Genomic DNA, 20633 nt, shown 5'->3' on the forward strand with positions numbered 1-20633 from the left:
AAGGGGGGAAACCACCAAAGAGGAATTCAAACAAATAGCCAGCACGTGTAGACACAAAGTCAGAAAAGCTAAAGCACAGAATGAACTCAGGCTTGCTAGAGAGGTTAAAAGCAACAAAAAAGGCTTCTATGGGTATGTTCGTAGCAAAAGGAAGAACAAAGAAACAGTGGGGTCACTCAGAGGAGAAGATGGTGAAATGCAAACAGGGGACACAGAAAGGGCTGAACTCCTCAATGCCTTCTTTGCCTCAGTCTTCTCCGATAAAGAAAACAATGCCCGACCTGAAGAATTTGGAGGAAATGATTCAGCAGAGGAAACACAGCCCAGAATAACTAAGGAGATAGTACAAGAATACTTGGCTAGTTTAGATGTATTCAAGTCTCCAGGGCCAGATGAACTGCATCCCAGAGTATTAAAAGAACTGGCAGATGTGATCTCAGAACCACTGGCAGTCATCTTTGAGAATTCCTGGAGAACAGGCGAAGTCCCGGCAGACTGGAGGAGGGCAAATGTTGTCCCTATTTTCAAAAAGGGGAAAAGAGAGGACCCAAATAATTACCGCCCAGTCAGTCTAACATCAATACCAGGGAAGATTCTGGAGCAGATCATTAAGCAAACAATCTGTGAGCACCTAGAAAGGAATGCTGTGATCACCAATAGTCAGCATGGATTTCTGAAAAATAAGTCATGTCAGACTAACCTGATCTCATTTTTTGACAGAATTACAAGCCTGGTAGATGAAGGGAACGCAGTGGATGTAGTCTACCTTGATTTCAGCAAGGCATTTGACAAGGTGCCCCATGATATTCTTGTAAAGAAGCTGGTAAAATGCGGTCTTGACTATGCTACCACTCAGTGGATTTGTAACTGGCTGACTGACCGGACCCAAAGGGTGCTCATCAATGGTTCCTCTTCATCCTGGAGAAGAGTGACTAGTGGGGTGCCACAGGGTTCTGTCTTGGGCCCGGTCTTATTCAACATCTTTATCAACGACTTGGATGATGGACTCAAGGGCATCCTGATCAAATTTGCAGATGACACCAAACTGGGAGGGGTGGCTAACACCCCAGAAGACAGGATCACACTTCAAAACGACCTTGACAGATTAGAGAACTGGGCCAAAACAAACAAGATGAATTTTAACAGGGAGAAATGTAAAGTATTGCACTTGGGCAAAAAAAATGAGAGGCACAAATACAAGATGGGTGACACCTGGCTTGAGAGCAGTACATGTGAAAAGGATCTAGGAGTCTTGGTTGACCACAAACTTAACATGAGCCAACAGTGTGACGCGGCAGCTAAAAAAGCCAATGCAATTCTGGGCTGCATCAATAGGAGTATAGCATCTAGATCAAGGGAAGTTATAGTGCCACTGTATTCTGCTCTGGTCAGACCTCACCTGGAGTACTGTGTCCAGTTCTGGGCACCACAGTTCAAGAAGGACACTGACAAACTGGAACGTGTCCAGAGGAGGGCAACCAAAATGGTCAAAGGCCTGGAAACGATGCCTTATGAGGAACGGCTAAGGGAGCTGGGCATGTTTAGCCTGGAGAAGAGGAGGTTAAGGGGTGATATGATAGCCATGTTCAAATATATAAAAGGATGTCACATAGAGGAGGGAGAAAGGTTGTTTTCTGCTGCTCCAGAGAAGCGGACACGGAGCAATGGATCCAAACTACAAGAAAGAAGATTCCACCTAAACATTAGGAAGAACTTCCTGACAGTAAGAGCTGTTCGACAGTGGAATTTGCTGCCAAGGAGTGTGGTGGAGTCTCCTTCTTTGGAGGTCTTTAAGCAGAGGCTTGACAACCATATGTCAGGAGTGCTCTGATGGTGTTTCCTGCTTGGCAGGGGGTTGGACTCGATGACCCTTGTGGTCTCTTCCAACTCTATGATTCTATGATTCTATGATTCTATGACATTCACTCATTCCTCCTCACCACTATGAGCTGAATAAAGAGCATGAAATCACTTTGCGACTCTGAGTATATTTCACATCACCACCATACAAAACATTTGATTAACTTAAATACAGTTTTCAAATAACCAGTTACCCGATCACATCCCTTCATTCGGTGCAGAAAGTAAATTCCCCCTTTAATTAGTCACATTGTCAAGAGGCCACAGGTGTGCTGCCAAGCCTCTGAGTAGCACCATTGACCATCTCAAGATAAAGAAAAACCCAACACAATCAGGCTTCCAATTTGAAATGGGGGGGGGGGGGCAGAAGCTGTGCCCCCACCCCCAATGGCAGTAGCCTGTCATGCAACCCCCCTGGAAAACCTGACCTTTAACGCCTTTGTCTGAAACTGGAGCAAGAGTTTTTGCTTTCGAGTTCCGTACATCCCAGCTGGCAAATCAACCACGCTTTGTGAGGGAGAAGCAGAAGGTGAAATATCAAGAGGTTTGCCTCCTTCCCTGCAGTGGGTGCTGAAATCAGCAGAGGGGGCTCTCTTTGTTGTTTCTACATCCTCAGAGGCTCAGGGGTGGTTCTGGTCCAGCAGGATATGGTCTTCTCAGTGGTGGCCCCTAGCTATGGCACCTTCGTTGTGTGGCTTCCAAAGGTTGCAGAAGAAACACCTCTTTACTCTTGACACTGGAGTGGTATGTTCTTAGGACCCACCTTGTTTTTAGGGTCGAAAGTTGTTTCAGCCGTTGAAAGGCGGTTGGAGGATGGATGGCGGCTAACAGATTGAATCTGACAAGGCAGAAGTACTATTTTGGGGGGGGGGGGGGACAGGGGTGGGTGGGTGTGGAGGACTCCCTGGTCCTGAATGGGGAAACTGTGCCCCTGAAGGACCAGGTGCGCAGCCTGGGAGTCATTTTGGACTCACAGCTGTCCATGGAGGCGCAGCTCTATTCTGTATCCAGGGCAGCTGTCTACCAGCTCCATCTGGTACACAGGATGAGACCTGCCCTGCCCGCAGACTGTCTCACCAGAGTGGTGCATGCTCTGGTTATCTCCTGCTTGGACTACTGCATGCGCTCTATGTGGGGCTACCTTTGAAGGTCACCTGGAAACTGCAACTAATCCAGAATGCAGCAGCCAGACTGGTGACTGGGAGTGGCTGCCGAGACCACATGACACCGGTCTTGAAAGACCTACACTGGCTCCCAGTACGTTTCTGAGCACAACTGAAAGTGTTGGTGCTGACCTTGAAAACCCTAAGCGGCCTCAGCCCAGTAGACCTGAAGGAGCGTCTCCATCCCAATCATTCAGCTAGGATACTGAGGACCAGCACCAAGGGTAAGGTTACCAGATTTTTTCCAATGAATCTGGGGACACTTTTCAACTTCCTACTAAATAGATGGATTTTGTCAGGGGACTGATTAGTAAATAGGGGGAAACGGGGTTGTCTGGTAACCTTAACCAAGGCCCTTCTGGCGGTTCCCTCCCTGTGAGAAGTGAGCTTACAGGGAACCAGGCAGAGGGCCTTCTCGGTGGTGGCGCCTGCCCTGTGGAACGCCCTCCCACCAGATGTCAAAGAGATAAACAACTATCTGACTTTTAAAAGACATCCGTTTAGGGAAGTTTTTAATGTTTAATGTTTTATTGTGCTTTTAATTCTGTTGGGAGTCACCCAGATGGGCGGGATACATTGTTGCTGTTGTTGTTGTTTATTTTTAATGTTGTTTTGTAATGTCAAAGAGATAAACAACTACCTGGCGTTTAGAAGACATCTGAAGGCAGCCCTGCTCAGGGAAGTTTTTAATGTGTGACATTTTGATGTATTTTTAATCTTTGTTGGAAGCAGCCCAGAGTGGCTGGGGAAACCCAGCCAGATGGGCGGGGTACAAATTATTATTATTATTATTATTATTATTATTATTATTATTATTATTTGTCCTAGTGTCGGGCACTGGCTGTATGAAGAGGAGTGGTGGAAGAGCCAACCCAGGGAAAGCACAGAGGGAGGGAATTTGGATTCTGGATTCTAGATTCTAGCGGTGGGAATAGCGGTTTAGGTCCACACCCCAGAGGAGGGGAAGAGCTGAGAAGTGCTAGAAGCTGGGATCTTGGAGGAGGAAAAAGAGGAGGAAACAGGCAGGTGGCCCAGCGCAAGGCAGAGACAGGAACCTGACCTGGCAGCTCCACCACAGAGCCACCCTGACAGCTTCTCTTCTGACAGCCGGCAAGCCCCCTCCACTCCCAGAACAAGCATAGCTGTCAAGCGTCCCTTATTTGGCGGGACAGCCCCTTATCCCAGCGCCATGTCTCGCTGCTGTCCCTTATTGATGATGTCCCTTAAATAAGCTACTGAAGGTAATGGGGCCCTTTCTATGTCCAGCTGTGCTTTGTCAACAACAAATTGTTGCTGTTTTTTTGTGTTGAATATATGCTATATGGTAATTTATGGACCTAATAGGTATCTAAAGCCATTTGCATGCAACAAAATATGTATTCTATCAAAGTAGTTGTTGATCCCTTATTTTGGCTGCTGATCCCTTATTTTCGAGGCTGCTGGCCCCTTATTTTCAAATCTGTAAGTTGGCAGCTATGAGAACAAGGCGTTTGATGCATCTTGCAGAGCAGAGAGCCAGGCAGACGCAGAGAGGGTCCCTTGGGAGTTGCATAGACAGAGTGAAGGGCCGGACACAGAGGGATAAGGAGTGGGGGGGGGTGGCGTTACAAGCCAGTCCAGGCAACCGCTTCATCTAGACGGGATCAACCCTTAGAAGTCTCTGTTCTGCTTCCTCAATGGAAAAAAGCAACAACTAATTAATTGTGTGTTAGCTGGTGTTTCCCTGTCTTTCTCTGATCTGCGAATGATCTGCTCTCCTTGTCAGCTCCCTGACAGTTGGACTTTAAGGTGAAGAGCACAGTGGATGCTCGGGTTGCGAACGCGATCGATGCACGTTCGCAACCCGCAGCGTTCGCAACCCGCACGGGTTGCAACTTGGCACTCCTGCACATGCGCAAAGCGTGATTTAGTGCTTCTGTGCATGCGCGACTGCTGAAACATGGAAGTAACCCGTTCTGGTACTTCTGTGTTTCAGCAGTCCGCGACCCAAAAAAACACAACCAGAAGCGGACGCAACATGAGGTATGACTGTACTTTACAATAAATAACGAAATATACCAGTCTGTGGGGGAAGCACACCTCGGGCACTTTGCATAGCCACACCACACTCCGTGACTTTGTTCCCCTCCGATTCCCCCCTCCACCCTTCCATGTTTCCGTTGGCCCATCCCTTTCTCCTCCCCACACAGCCCTCCATGCCCCATACGGTGAGCCCTACGACAATGCCAACCCCCACGTCCCTGACCCTCACTTTCCCCCCTTTGCCCCCTCGCTTTGCTTGAGGTGGGCGCTGCTCCTGCCTGCAGACTTGGTGGTGTGGCTCTGCTGCGTGCCCAGGCTGGAGGGATGGGGTGGCAGCATGGGCGGCAACAGCATCATCATGGCGATGGAGCCTTGTGGCTTCTCCGGGCTCTTGTACCAGAAGCAGGAGCACATGGACCGGAAGAGGAGGACCGTGGCCCAGACACACCACCACCGAGTTTGCAGGCCAGAGCGGCGCCCGTCCCGACTCCCCTCCCTTCTCTCCGGCTGCCATTTTGGACGAGGAGGAGGAGGCAACTCCCAGCACGCCTGCCTGCCGAGCCCAGACGAGGAGGCGGGAGGCCCTTCTCTCCACCTTCCTCCCCGCCAGCGACCGGTCCCCGTAACCCGCGAGGCGCTACTGACCGGGCTTGCCTCTGCTTTGTGTCTTTGTTCCGCAGGGTACGGCCACGCGGCCCCGAGCACCGATGGCGGCAAGGTCTTCTGCATGTTCTACGCCCTGCTGGGGATTCCGCTCACCCTGGTCATGTTCCAGAGCCTCGGGGAGAGGATTAACACTCTGGTGAGATACCTCCTGCACCGTATCAAGAAGTGCCTTGGGATGAGGCGGCCGGAGGTCTCGATGGCCAACATGGTGACCATCGGCTTCTTCTCCTGCATCAGCACCCTCTGCATCGGGGCCGCCGCCTTCTCCTACTACGAAAACTGGACCTTCTTCCAAGCCTACTACTACTGCTTCATCACGCTCACCACCATCGGCTTCGGAGACTATGTGGCCCTGCAGAAAGAGCAGGCCCTGCAAACTCAGCCCCAGTACGTGGCCTTCAGCTTCATCTACATCCTCACCGGCCTGACCGTGATCGGCGCCTTCCTCAACCTGGTGGTGCTGCGCTTCATGACCATGAACGCCGAGGACGAGAAGAGGGACGCCGAGCACCGGGCGCTGCTCAGCCGCAACGGGCAAGCCAGCAGCGTCCACACCACGGACACCACGGCGTCCTCCACGGCCGCCGCGCTGGGGGGCGTGGGGGTGGGCAGCGGGGCCGGGGGGCGGGGGGGCCTCCGGAACGTCTATGCCGAGGTCCTACACTTCCAGTCCATGTGCTCCTGCCTCTGGTACAAGAGCCGGGAGAAGCTGCAGTACTCCATTCCCATGATCATCCCCAGGGACCTCTCCACCTCGGACACCTGCATGGAACAGAGCCACTCGTCTCCGGGGCGGTACCCCGAGACGCCGCCCAACCGGTGCTTCTGCAACGCCCAGCGCTCGGCCATCAGTTCGGTCTCCACGGGCCTGCACAGCCTCTCCGCCTTCCAGGGACTCATGAAGCGGCGCAGCTCGGTCTGAAGGCTGGCGAGACCCTCTCCGGGACTGTCCTACATGGCAGAGGAAGGGGAGGCGGAGGAGACCGGTGGGGATGGGGTGGGGAGATAGGCAGGCAGAGACCCCAGGAAGGGAAGGAACGGTGCCCACCATAACTGAAAATTCATACAGGTGACAATCTAAAGGGAAGGGAAGAGTCGGCAGCTGGGCCGGGCGTCGTGCGTGTGAGCCTAGGAAGACAGAGCAAGAGATGGGTTGGCTCCCTGGGTCACAGGGAAACCAAGTCATGGGGAGCTCGGAGGGGGCTCAGCTGCAGAAAGGGGGGAGGTGAGATATGGAGGTCAAGCTGCTCCAGAGGGGTCAGCTGCTTCGGGCCCATTCTTCCCTGGAAGGGAGTCCCGCCGGCCGCACTTCTGAATGCTCCCAGTTGCAGCAGCTCCACAAAAATGTGAAACTTGAAAATCGGGGTGTCCCCCCCTACGGGAGTGGGGTATGGGATGAAGTGGGGCGGCGGCTCTCCTGGCTGAGTGTGATTTATACCTCTGTGTAGACTGATGGAAGGACATAGCATCTCTCCCCACCCCTGGCCAATAAATGGGGGGAAATTAAGTTCTGGGTCACCCCACGCCATTCATTTCATTCCCTTCATTTTAGGGGTGAGTTATCTCCTTTCTCCCCTGTGCGGAGGGGTTTGTGCATTGGATACGGGGCAGGGAACTCTGACCCTAAGTGTGCAAATGTCTTCAGTTACGAATGGTGCGTGTTGGCGCTTGGGTGGCCATAGGCGGCCACTGATGTGCTGCATCCCATTCATTCAGGGCGATCTCCACTTCAGGGGATGAGGCCGTGCAAAGCAGCTCCTGGGTCGCGCACCTCTGGGCTTGTGTGTTTTCCGCAACGCGGATGAACTTGCCCTTCCTTGCAGAGAAGACCTTTTATGCAAGAGTACATGAAGCCCGTGAAACACCCAAGTCCTGCTCCACGGGGCTCAGAGCTGTGCCCCATATCTCCCCAGTCTTGACCTACCCCCTCCCTCTTTTTGCCCTCAGCCCCCACAGCTTCCTCTCAAATCCGTCTCTGTTTTGGAGGGCGGTTGCATTGCTCTTTAGGCACAGCGCAGGATCATGCCAGCAACGTCCTGACTTGTGGGGGCAAGCTCCTACCCATCACCCCTGCACCCAAGAAATTCCCACTTTTCTAGGAATGGCTGTTTTCCTGCAAAAATGCAGTAGCCATACAAAAGAGGGGTATTTAGCAGGCAAAAATGAGCCAGTGAGAAGCCCATTGACCCCAACAGCCAGTTGTTTCTGTTGGAAAACCAGCCAAATTTCCACCATTGATGTTGGCCAATGGCCTTGGAAAGAACCTGCGAAGGCACTGGGGGCATGCTAGAATGGTCTGGGGTCAGCCAGACCAGTGGCCCCCTCCCTCTGCCAACTCTCCCCAAGAGCTGAAACACATGATCAGTGAAGCATCCGATCTGCCCGTTTTGGTTTCTCATCTTTTCCAGTTCAGTTCTCCATGATTCCACACCAGTTTGTGATTTATTTTCCTCTAAAAAAAGATTAAAAGTTCATTGGCATTGGATTCAAATTACGACTCGATGATACTATTTACCTGCCTTATTGGAGCAGAATTTAAAAAGTGGCATAGAAATGGGGCTTCCTGGAGTGGCCTCTGGTTCTTAGAATCATAGAACTGTAGAGTCGATTCCAGCCTCTGGTGTGAGCCAACAGACTTGTGCTGCCACTGTGTGGGACCCCAGAAGTGTGGCTTTTGGCCCCATGCTCTGGGGCGACCAAAGCACTGGTGCTAAAATAGGACATCTATTTTAGAGGTTGGGATCAGAAGCCGGGGTGACGTCTGTAGATTCAGGATGTCCCACTTAAAACAGGACAGTTGTGCAGGATGTGTCCCCCATCTTATATCACAGTCGTACCTTGGTTGTCAAACGCCTTGGTACTCGTCCGTTTTGGCTCCCGAACGCCGCAAACCCAGAAATGAGGGTTCCGGTTTGTGAACCTTTTTCGGAAGCCGAACCTTCAACGCTGTTTCCAGTTGAGTGCAGGAAGTTCCTGCAGCCAATCAGAAGCTGCGCCTCGGTTGTTGAACGTTTTCGGAAGTGGAATGGACTTCTGGAACGGATTCCGTTTGAGAACCAAGGTACCACTGTCGTTGTTTCAGATGGCGGAAGTTGTGGCAGTGGGCGAGGGGTTGCAAAGGAGGAGGAGGGGTCGTGGCACTTCTCTTCCATCTCCAACTTCCTAGGTCGGTCCGGGAGAGGACGCCATCTTGCCACTCCCTTTGGGCAGTGCAATGTTTGGGGCTGGCCCTAGAGGCCGCTGTTCTTTCTGAGTGATGGTGGTGGTGGAAAACCCCTGTCCGCATTCTCTCCCTTCCTGGGGCAAGTTCCACTGACCTCGCCCTCCGTCCGTGGCCTCCTCTGGAGCTAAAGCATTAACTTTCTCCCAAGCATCCGTTGCTTCTCCTTCTGCACATTTGCTGAACATTGGTGTGCAGAGCACTCTGTGTGTGGTGCAGCGGAGGGAACTGGGAGGAAAGTAGAGAGAGAGAGAGAGAGAGAGAGAGAGAGAGAGGGAGAGAGAATCACAGTCCAGCTCTGCTTCCCAAGTAAAACAGGCTCACGCACCAGCGAGCAAATTAGGCTAAGACGGTCTTAGGCGAAAGCTTTTTATATTTCTGCCCATGTGACCCCAGCCGCGCCGGCAGAGGCAACCCGCGAAGCGTCACGTAGGCAAAGGAGGAAGTCGAGGCCGGCTGGGTTGCAGACAAACCCTCTGGGATGCCGCCCGGTGCCCTGTGGCTGGTTCCAGAGTGGCAAAGCATGGAGGGGGAAGATGGATGGGTCGATGGAGGAGGAACGATCCCTGGGCTCTTTTCGGAAGGAGGGTGCGGAAAGAAATGCATCTTTCTGCATGCGTGTGTGCATGTGTGCAATTCACGGCCCCGCTCAATAAAAACCTCTCTTCTGATCCGTCCATTTTGGCAAAGCTGTACAGGCCTCTTAGGAGGCAGAATTAGGCCAGGAAGCATTAAGCGAGCATATTGCTCTCGCCGCTGTCAATCATGCCCATCCCACGTCGTTAAGCAATAGTGGCTTAACGGGGAGGGGGAGGGGAGGCACGGAGCAAATGAGATCTTCCCTCACGCATTTCATTACCTGGGAGTAAGAAGGGAGGCGAGAAAGCAATATCTGCCGGCTGGCTTAAATGAGCCACAGTTTCTCAAGCAGAGGATCAATTGTCCCTGGAAACCCTGATCCAAGAGGAGCAAAATCTGGGTTGTAGGATCCCAGGAAGTCAGGAATCTGGTACTGAGAAAAGCCAGGGTTCAGCCCAGCACAGGAACCCTCATGCTGCCTAGCAGTGGCTGTCCAGGGTTCCAGGGACGAGTTCCGGGCAGGCGCTCTGCACATGCTCAGATGCACTTCCTTCGCAATTCAGTTTCAGCACTGGGAACACAGTGAAGCCCCAGCTCAGGACCTCAGAGATGGCATTTGCTGAAACTGAAACATGGTAGGGACGTCTTGCGCTCCTCCTGTGTCCCTGGCCTTTGAACCCTCCTCTCCTGAGAATGCCAGTCTAGAGTTCCGATCATCCCCGGCCAGCCGCTGGGGATTATGGGAGCTGTAGTCATGTAGCATTTTCGCCTATCTGTGTTCTTCCCAGCATTCCTCATTAATTCCTTGCCTTTTTAAGGCAACATTTCACAACGGAGAACTGCATTCACCCGGCAACACATACCTGGGCGACTGTGAATCTACGTCTTGTGTGAACAACTCCCATGGAGGTCGCATCCAGCTCCACAATTCAACGATTCTGTGGTTCTAATCCAGGCTTCCCCAACCTCGGCCCTCCAGATGTTGTGAGACTACAATTCCCATCATCCCTGACCACTGGTCCTGCTAGCTAGGGATCATGGGAGTTGTAGTCCCAAACCATCTGGAGGGCCGAGGTTGAGGAAGCCTGTTCTAATCCCTCAGGAATACCCCTCTTCATGAGACCTTGAAAATATGGGTGCCCCCAGGACGACAAAGAGGGCAGTTCCCCCCCCTCCATATGAACTATAATCCCCAGATCCCCATTTTTCATTCAAAAAATCAAGAATAAGTTTCTAGCCTTTGTAGAACCTGAGATAGGAGGCATAATGTACAGGTGCTTTTCTAAATTTTTTTTTTGGGGGGTGTTAACTTGCTCTCTCTCTTTCTGTGTTTTCCTTTGCCCCCATCCCCTTGGAAAATCCCTGATCGATGCCTGAGAATATCTGTTTGTCCACAGGAGGCAAGACAAGTTTATTATTCTGTCCATCAAAGCTCCCCTGATGTGCTTTCATCCATTTTATTTCATTTTTATATTTGTACGCCGCTTTGAACTCACCCGAGTCACAAAGCGCCTTACGTACAATAAATAATACCATCATGGAACGCCGCAATTACAACATAAATCATGTAAAATAATCAACAAATCATCGGTAAAACAACCTCCTTCGATAAAGCACTGTTAACGAAACAGCTTAACAAATAGGCTAAACAGCACAACCACGAGAAAAGTCATATTATAAAATTGTCCTGAATACCATCAGTTTGCTGCGATCCCTGCATCTCAGGGGGTTGGGCTGGATGACCTTTGAGGGTCCCTTGCAACCAATTTTATGGTTATACCCATAACCCTGCAATATAAAAAGGGTAAAGGTACCCCTGCCCGTACGGGCCAGTCTTGACAGACTCTAGGGTTGTGCGCCCATCTCACTCAAAGAGGCCGGGGGCCAGCGCTGTCCGAAGACACTTCCGGGTCACGTGGCCAGCGTGACAACGCTGCTCTGGCGAGCCAGAGCCGCACACGGAAACACCGTTTACCTTCCCGCTAGTAAGCGGTCCCTATTTATCTACTTGCACCTGAGAGTGCTTTCGAACTGCTAGGTTGGCAGGCGCTGGGACCTAACAACGGGAGCGCACCCCGCCGCGGGGATTCGAACCGCCGACCTTTCGATCGGCAAGCCCTAGGTGCTGAGGCTTTAACCCACAGCGCCACCCACGACCCAACCCTGCAATATAGTGAACCTCAAATGTGTGTTGATCACTATAGTTCGCTTTGTGGGAATGTTCAGGGAGGCAGGAGAGGATATCTTGTTTATTAATATCCTTCCTAACTTGTGCTAGCAAGTTCTATAACTTAGAAGAGTTTCACTTTCCCCTTTTAAACACACAACAGGTAGCTGGTTGCAGGCTCGTGTGAGCCTCTCACTATTAGGTTCCCGGTAAGTTCCCTTATATCCCTCTTAAAAGAATAAACACGCCACAATCTTGTGTAAAGTAGTTTATTCACATTCTGTTCACAGTTGGATCCCTGAAGGCAGACTTAGTTACAAATATGTACATGTGGATGTACCCCATATGGGGATAATCCTAGTGTCCTCTGTTGGCAGGAAGCCAACAGAGCATTTCTAGCTAAAAAGCTGATCCAACGATGGATGGCGTCAAAGAGAGAGTGTGCTGTGTGACCCGTCCTTTTGTTACCTGGACAGGTAAGGTCACACCCACATTCAGTCACATGCAAAGGAAGGATGCTCCAGCCAGGAGGAAACAGGAAGTATTCACCTGGCTGGACCAAACATCCCCCTGCATGTCCACTCTAGGAAAACGAGGAATGTTGTACTTGACTGCTCCTTATGTATCACATCCCACACTCTTAACAGTAGAGCCCCACACTAGAGACAATGAGTCACATACATCTGAGCTGCGCCGGGAGAAATGAGTCTCAATTTACAAGCCGCAATCCCTGCGTTGCACGGGGTTCGACTAGGTGAGCCTTGGGGGTCCCTTGCAACTCTGCAACTCTATGCTTCTAAGTCCTATTGAGCTCAACAGGACTTAACATTGAGTTACGTGCAACATGAATGACCCAAGCCAGGGTCATTTTGCGGTAGTTTGAGGTTCTCCATGTTCAGACAGCAGGACACAAACACACACACACACACACACACACAATAATGTGGGTGCAGGGAACCCCAGATTATTTCCATCCAGGCTCCTTATTCTTGATCCACTGCTTGTTTCCGGGGAAATCCTAAATTCCACCCGCCTCTGCACATCCAAGGAAATGGGCGCAGTTTCCGCACTTGGCGCGAGATGAAACCAAGGCAGATCAAGAGCCCCTAGTCACCCCCAGTTTTAAACTCAGAGCCTCCTAATTATTCTGAGATGGAAGCAACTTGCAGGGTTGTTATCTCAGAATAATAAGACCTCCCCCTCATCAACGCATCTGGGTTCACGGTCTGGTTCCTTGAGCTATCAGAAGCGATTCTGCTGCAACGAATTAGCCGGGCAGGCTGCTGTCTATGAAAAAAAATGTGTTTTTAGAGTTATTTCCCATTCCTGCTTCGAAATCAGGGACTTTTGCTGAATTCCTCGACTGCAGGGGGAATTCCGCAGGGCTTCACTGGTGACGGGGGAATAAAGATAGAAACCAGAAAAATGATAATATTCAGCTGCAACACCCAGAAGCAATGAATGAGAGTGGCATTTGAAAGCTGTCTCAGGGGGCTTGGCCACATGTACCTTTCAACCAGCTCTTTCTTGACACTGCTCTGTGCTTTAAAGCTCCATCTTTCCCCCCACGAAAAGAAACACTCTTGAGTGCATTATCAGAGCAAACGTCAATTCAGGTTTCCTGCCCATTGCTGTTTGCTCCGATTCAGCTTTAGAGATCGAGTTTTCAGGGGGGGGGGTGCTCGGTCATTGAGGTTTTAAGTGTGGGAATGTTCAGGGATGCAGGAGAGGATATATTGTCTGATTACAGCCTTTCCAACTTGTGGTAAAAAGTTCACAATTTAGCAGAGTAACATCCCCCTTTTTAAACTCTCAGCGGATGCGTTTGCTCAGGCTCACTAAAGCCTCTATAATAACTGTTCTGGTAATTCCCCCTTTAGTCCCTCACAAAAGATAAGACACAACACAGTCTTCTATAAAAGTATAAAAAGGGTTTACTCACTCACATTCTGTTCACAGTCGGATCCCAGAAGGCAGACTTAGCTTAGAAAAGTAGCATACACCTGGAAACTATCTCATAAGGAGACAGTCCCTTTGGCTAAGCAGATGTTGCTTCTTCGATGCATGTAGTCAAAGAGAGAGAGATGGCTGCCCTGCCTGTGCTTTTGTCGTTACCTGCACAGGTGAGGCCACACCCACCTCTAGTCCCATGTAGAGGAAGTCTGCCCCAGCCCAGAAGGAAACAGGAAGTTCACCTGCTGGCTGGACAACCATTCCTCCCCATGTGTAAACATGTTCACTCTAGGAATGTTGTACTTGACTGCTCTTGTGTTTCACATCCCACATAAAGGGTGAGCCATGCCTGGAAAGAGTGGAGGAAATGTACGTGTGCAGAAGGAAGTGTGCTTTAGCTGAGATTCCTGCATGGCAAAGGGGTCAGGCTAGATGATCCCTGGTATCCCCCACCCAAACTCAACAGTTCTATGATTCTTACAGCTTAAGAGCTGCAATGATTCTCCCACAACCAGATGGGAGAAATCATTGGGACTGGGCGAATGGTTTATAGTGCGACTGGGGTGGGAAGAGGGTAGAAGCAGAAGAAGAGTTTGGATTTGATATCCCGCTTTATCACTCCCCTTCAGGAGTCTCAAAGCGGCTCACATTCTCCTTTCCCTTCCTCCCCCACGACAAACACTCTGTGAGGTGAGTGGGGCTGAGAGACTTCAGAGAAGTGTGACTGGCCTAAGATCACCCAGCAGCTGCAGGTGGAGGAGCGGGGAAGCGAACCCGGTTCCCCAGATTACGTGACTACCACTCTTAACCACTACACCACACTGGCTCTCAGAAGACAGTAGACAGAATCATTGAATTGTAATGTTGGGAGGGACCCCCCAAGATCATCCAGTCTAACCACCTGCAATCCTGGCTGAGATGCAACTGGGAGGGCCAAGGCCACTAAGCAAGCCAAAGGGAGGTGCCAGATGTTTCTTCACACTGCCCCATTGCTCTGATGGGCAAACCGATCCTAAAACACTGATCAAAGGGAAATGCTTTGTTGCAAAAATAAATCCAGGAATTCAAAACAGGTGGCAAAATGCAAAAAGCTGGCCTTCTATCCTGTTGCAATATTCCGCTGCGAAAGAATGAAGTCTGCCAAATGCAAAAAGGCGAAGCCTCCGGATGTGTCCCTGGTCGGAACTCGAACCCGTAGCCTCCTGCGCTGGCACTGGTACGCTGCTCCTGCCCGTTGCTACGCCTCTTCTTTGCCAAAGAGCCGCTCCGCTTTCCTTTTCCGGCTAACGCTGCACACCAAAGGCGGTGGGTCAAGTCTGGGGGGTGAAAAGAAATCCCAGCCTAACTAACCTAAGTGTGAGATGCATTGCAAATCGAGGTTGGACTGGATGACCTCCAGGGGTCCCTTCCAACTTTACAGTCCTATTATTCTATGCTGCAGTTGCATGACCGATGCAGCAAGACGCTGGCAATCAGGCTGGGGAGATGCTCAAGACTAGGACCGAACCCTGCGGCAATATTCCCTTCCTCTTCCTATTCATTTTATGGGCCAGCCCACTTGGACTATTAGGGTATTTTGGGGGTTGGGGGCAGAATTCAAAGGTCACGGGCGAAATGGATCGAGCCGGTGTTTCGGCTTGCAAAGTTGCAAAGGTGACCCTGCATTTTGCTATTTTTTCACAGGCGAAGATTAACCCCCCCCCCCCGCATTTCTAATACTTGACAACATTGTATATAATGTTAGATATGGGATTTTAAAGAAGAGCTATTTATTATAAATGACGCTATGTACACACCATATCGATGTAGACGTGATCTCTTTGCAAAGGTATTGCAGGGGGGAACTTGCTTCCGAGCAATTGGGGAGAATTTTATTCTTAGCTAGGGTTTTTTTCACCCATAGAAAAATAAAGAGTTGGGGGGTGGGGGTGGAATAAAATGCTCCCGGACAAATCTTCTCTCTTTCTCATGCCAAAGCATATTTGTACTGCTCTTTTAATTTCATTTTAGAAACAAAATAAAGTCTGAATTCAAGATCGGCTGTCTCCCTCTGTTCTTTGAACCAGTCTCTCTTTCTAGACATCTGAGATGTGCTGCTTTTGTGGGTTATTATTGCTGAAGCTCAGGTGTGCTGGGAAACAGAGCCACTTCTCTGAGTAGGATAGCAGAGTCTTGTACGTTGAAACTGGTTGAATTGAATTTTATTATTACAGTCACAGACCAGTTCCGGCTCACTTATAGTATCAGGAAAATCATAAAACACCACAGGAATACATTGAATTGCAATTGGGTATAACAGAGACAATACAGATATAGAGGCAGTTAAAATCTTGATCACTAAAATAAAACCTAAAATTGTCATTTAAAACCCTAATCATTTTGGTAGTACAGCTTGTTCCCTAGGTTTTATGGCGGTCACACAGAATTTGGCCACCCTTAGCGTGATCTCTAGATCCTTGTCCTCTACCAGGAGTTTTAGATATTGAAGTTCGGACCCATTTGGAGATTTTTGTGTAACAGGAGTGATAAATACCGAGCGTAGATCCCCGTAGAAACAGCAGCGTAACAAGGCATGAGAGACAGTTTCTACCTCCATCAATCTGCAGGGGCAGACTCGTTCCACGTACGGTTTACCCTCGAATCTGCCCTGCAATAAGGCAGATGGCAGCACGTTGGTTGAAATTTGTTCTTCAAATGCTCCCTTTGCAAACCCTGATGGCAAGCATTTTCCAAATGGCTGGATATTTGGCCAATATTTGATATTCAACGTCAACGTTTGACATGCAATGCTTCTTCCCGGTAGCAACCAACACTGCACAGGATCTTGCCAGCAGACATGCAGCAGCAGATGGGTTTCTCTATTGCAAAGCTTTAGCATATAAGCAAATGTGAAAAGACAATATCTTGTATCAGAGAGAGGGGGAGGAAATTGTGCCATATACGTAATGCAATTTTTTTTAATAATCCCAGATGTCTACTAACAGTTTTCTTGATATAATTGCTTTGCAATTTTTTGCTTTTCAAGTGTTGCTGATTTTATCCATGTTTTGTTCATAATTCCTTTTCTGTGTACCCCACGTAGAGATTTTTATGATGGAAATGGTCCATACATTTTTCTAAGTGAATGTATGAATAAATTACACACTTCAAAGATGTGAAGTAACAGCCAGCGTTTCACAGTATCCAATCGCTGCTTTGCAAATCTTGCAATGTCTCCTAATCAGTTTCCTACTATTAATTATATTCAGTTATTCAGTTGAATTTAGTCCATTCCCAAATATTATTGTGAATTGCCCCAACATTTAAGGTCAGCTAATGCAGCAGATTCAAATCGTTGTGGAGTCCGGATTTATTTCCCCAAACTAGCAGGGCCTTTTCTTCAACAGCCCCAGATGACAACTGGATGACCTTCCATCCAACGTTTTATTGTCTTCCTATGTGCCTTTGCTCTGCATCGTTCCATCGTGTCCCTGGTACTTGAAAGGTAATATTTCTTTTGTGCTTTATTGTGTTTATTACTTGTCTATTTTCAGTTGTCATTTTAGTTCTGTATTTTAATCTAAATTTGATTTGAAATTTCTATTTATTCACCGCATTTTTCGCTCTATAAGACGCACCAGACCACAAGACACACCTAGTTTTTGGAGGAGGAAAACAAGAAAAAAATATTCTGAATCTCAGAAGCCAGAACAGCAAGAGGGATCGCTGCGCAGTGAAAGCAGCAATCCCTCTTGCAGTTCTGGCTTCTGGGATAGCTGCACAGCCTGCATTCGCTCCATAAGACGCACACACATTTCCCCTTGCTTTTTAGGAGGGAAAAAGTGAGTCTTATAGAGCAAAAAATACGGTACTTCTTTATTTGAAAACCAGGCTCACCATTCTGCAAATCAGTCATTAAATCAAATTATGTGAACAGGGGAAGGGGAACCTCTCCAGTTCCTAGGTCACATTTTGCTTTCAAAATCCCAACATCAAAATTTGAACCCAATGGTCAAATTAAGTCATTTGAATGCTTTATATATTTTTAAAGGAATCCCAGCTCTTATGGAAATGCTTTGCCCACATTCCACATGAGAATGAGATGGGGTATCTCTGTCCTGATGTCCATCCTCAGATCTTTCTCTTCCATTGGGGTCAGGGATTACATCACTTTCGCCCTCTCTCTATCTGCAGAACTAGGCCATTTTTCCATGCTCCGGACGTGCATGGAGATCTGGAGAAGAGGAGTCAGAGAAGTGGTATGAGAGCCATCTTAGAATATCTAAATGGCTGTTCCATGGATGATGGAGAAAGCTTGTTTTCCGCTGCTGCAGAGGACCCGAACCAACGGAGTCAAACTATAAGAAGGGTGATTCTGATTAAACACTAGGAATAACTTTTTGATGGTAAGAGTGAAAGGGATACCCTTTGGAGATGGTGGGCTCTCCTTTATTGGGAGGTTTTAAAACCGAGACTGGGTGGTCAAATAGAGGTTGGATGGCCATCTGTCACGGATGCTTTACCTGAGATTCCTTCATTGGAGGGGGTTGGAATAGATGATCCAGAGTCTCCACCCCCATAGTTCTGCCTGGACACTGAGGTCCACCTCCGAGGGCTTTCTGGTGGTTCCCTCCCTGTGAGAAGCCAAGTTACAGGGAACCAGGCAGAGGGCCTTCTGGGTGGTGGCGCCCGCCCTGTGGAACGCCCTCCCATCAGATGTCAAAGAGATAAACAACTACAGTGGTACCTCGGGTTACAGACGCTTCAGGGTACAGACTCTGCTAACCCAGAAATAGTACCTTGGGTTAAGAACTTTGCTTCAGATGAGAACAGAAATCGTGCTCCGGCGGCACGGCAGCAGCAGGAGGCCCCATTAGCTAAAGTGGTGCTTCAGGTTAAGAACAGTTTCAGGTTAAGAACGGACCTCCGGAACGAATTAAGTACATAACCAGAGGTACCACTGTATCTGACGTTTAGAAGACATCTGAAGGCAGCCCTGTTTAGGGAAGTTTTTTGTGTTTGATGTTTTTGTCAGAGCTGGCTCCTGGTCCCAGCTCACAAAGGACCAACGCTAGCTGGTAGTAAAGTATCAAAGTCTTTATTGAAGAATAGTTTCCATTTCCAAGCCTCAGCGCCCCAGCTCTACGTCTAGAGTCTAGACCGGCGAAGCTCCGTCTGAATCTCCGCCCCTGTACACCAGTTTAAGACTCTAATCTTACTCCACCTCTTCCTTCTCTCCTTTCTCCTCTGGGTCCTGCTGCCCCCCGGGGTCTCCTCCCTCCTGGACTCCTCTGACGCAGACGTTGACCCTCCTGACTCCTCCCGCTCTCTTCGGCGGGCTTTAGGACTTGGCTCCCTACCCGGGCTGCCAACTGTGCCGCCTTCCTGTACATTTGAACTTGGCGCGCGCGCGCGTTTAACCTTCCTCTTAACCGTTTCCTCGCTCCCTGACGGAGGCGTGGTCAACCCTGCCTCATGTTCTCCCGCTGGTAGCGCGCCGCCTGATCCCGATGCCTGGGACTCCTCCCCCCTACTTCCCTCTGGTGTGGACGCTGGTCCAGATTTCCAGCTGCTGCTCTCTGAGTCCCCTCTGGCCCCTTCTCCCTGAAGTGCCCCCCTGGGTACTCCCCTTGCCCTGACCATGGGAGCCCCTTTTTGTGAATCCTCTGATTCACTGTACAGACTCAGAGACCTCGGATCGCTGTCATCGCTGACATTTCCTTCGGACTCCTCCCCTTCGCTCTCCATTTCCTCCCTCTCCTGTGCCTCTGCTCCTGAACCCCTGACATCCATCCCCCCCTCGAAGCCCCCCCTTCCCCCCTCCCCTTCCTCAGGTGTGGGTGCTGGGTGCTCCGTCGTTGTGGGGGTGAATGGCGGATACAGTTCGTCCCCCGTGGCGTGCATCCAGCCGGATAAGTCCGGCTCGTCCTCCGTGCTCTCGCCGACCTCGATTTCCTCTGCTTCCATCTCTGTGCCGCCGTGCTCGAACCCAACGTCCTCCCCCAGCACGTCCATGTCCATCTCTCCCTCTGTCACCTCTGGGTCCGTTGCCTGCCAAGGACCCCCCAGCCACCTCCTGCTCCACCGCTCCTCTGGTCGATCGTCCCACCAAAACGAGCGGTCTGAGGCAAACCCCGAGGGCGATCCCTCCGGGGAACGTGTTTCTATTGCCGGTTCTTCGTCCGAGGTGAACCCCTGGAATGTGCTGGTTGAAAGCGTGGGTGTGAAAAGCCAGTCGTCGAAATACTCGGCTGGCATGGGCCTGTGTGGGAACAAGGCATGAAACTCCTCCTTGAGAAGAGGCTCGTCCAGGGCATAGTCCGGCACCCAACGGTTGGCGCTGGCCAGGGTACCTTCACTGGCGAGAAAATATTCTACTCCCTCTTCCCCCCATCTCGAGTCTAAAATCTCTGTGACCTGGTTGATGGGCTCCCCTCTTGGCGACTCCCTCCTTGGGGGCGTCTCCCTATACGGGTCTGGTGCCGTGCCCTGTGCCTGAAATCGGTGAGGTGCTTTGTAGGGCGTGAGCACTGACCTATGGAACACTGGGTGCATTCTGGATCCCTCCGGAAGTGTCAACCGGAAGGCCACTGGATTGATTTGTGCCTCAACTTGGTAAGGTCCTAGCTGCTTATGTCCGAGTTTCTTCTTCGCTAATGATCTGGTCGGCACTGCTTGGGCCGCTAACCACACCCAGTCTCCCACCTGTATGTCCTCCCCGACCCTTCTGTGCTTGTCAGCCTGCAGTTTGTATGCGTGCTTTGCAAGTTCTAACTGCCTCCTAAGTTGTTCGTGAACTTCCTGCAATTCTGACGCTAAGACTTCCGCTGCCTGTGGCTCCCCCTCCCCCAGTCTCTCTAATCCCGGGAAGGTTCTGGGATGCCTCCCGTTGTTGGCGAAGAACGGTGTCACCCCCGTGGACACGTGCTTCGTGTTGTTGTAGGCGAACTCAGCGAGCGGCAGGTAGTCCACCCATGTTGCCGGCTGCTGATTTGCATAGCATCTCAGGTACTGCTGCATGATG

The 20633-nt window shown here is 50.3% G+C and overlaps 1 protein-coding gene and 1 long non-coding RNA gene across 2 annotated transcripts in view; both read left to right on the top strand.

Moving 5' to 3' along the window:
* The window catches only part of KCNK3 (potassium two pore domain channel subfamily K member 3), a 112367-nt gene extending 96703 nt beyond the window's left edge, over positions 1-15664 (top strand). Inside the window, exons 2-4 of the mRNA XM_083432788.1 lie at positions 5726-11314; positions 11685-14204; positions 14470-15664. Coding sequence (XP_083288914.1) covers positions 5726-6633 — 908 coding nt within the window. The 3' untranslated portion in view covers positions 6634-11314; positions 11685-14204; positions 14470-15664. The remainder of the gene's footprint in view (positions 1-5725; positions 11315-11684; positions 14205-14469) is intronic.
* LOC310674053 overlaps positions 1-20633 on the top strand; it is a 220604-nt gene that overhangs the window by 117293 nt on the left and 82678 nt on the right. The window lies entirely within an intron of this gene.

The sequence above is a fragment of the Podarcis tiliguerta genome, assembly GCF_965153285.1.
Source record: "Podarcis tiliguerta genome assembly, chromosome: 3".
NCBI classification, from domain to species: domain Eukaryota; kingdom Metazoa; phylum Chordata; class Lepidosauria; order Squamata; family Lacertidae; genus Podarcis; species Podarcis tiliguerta.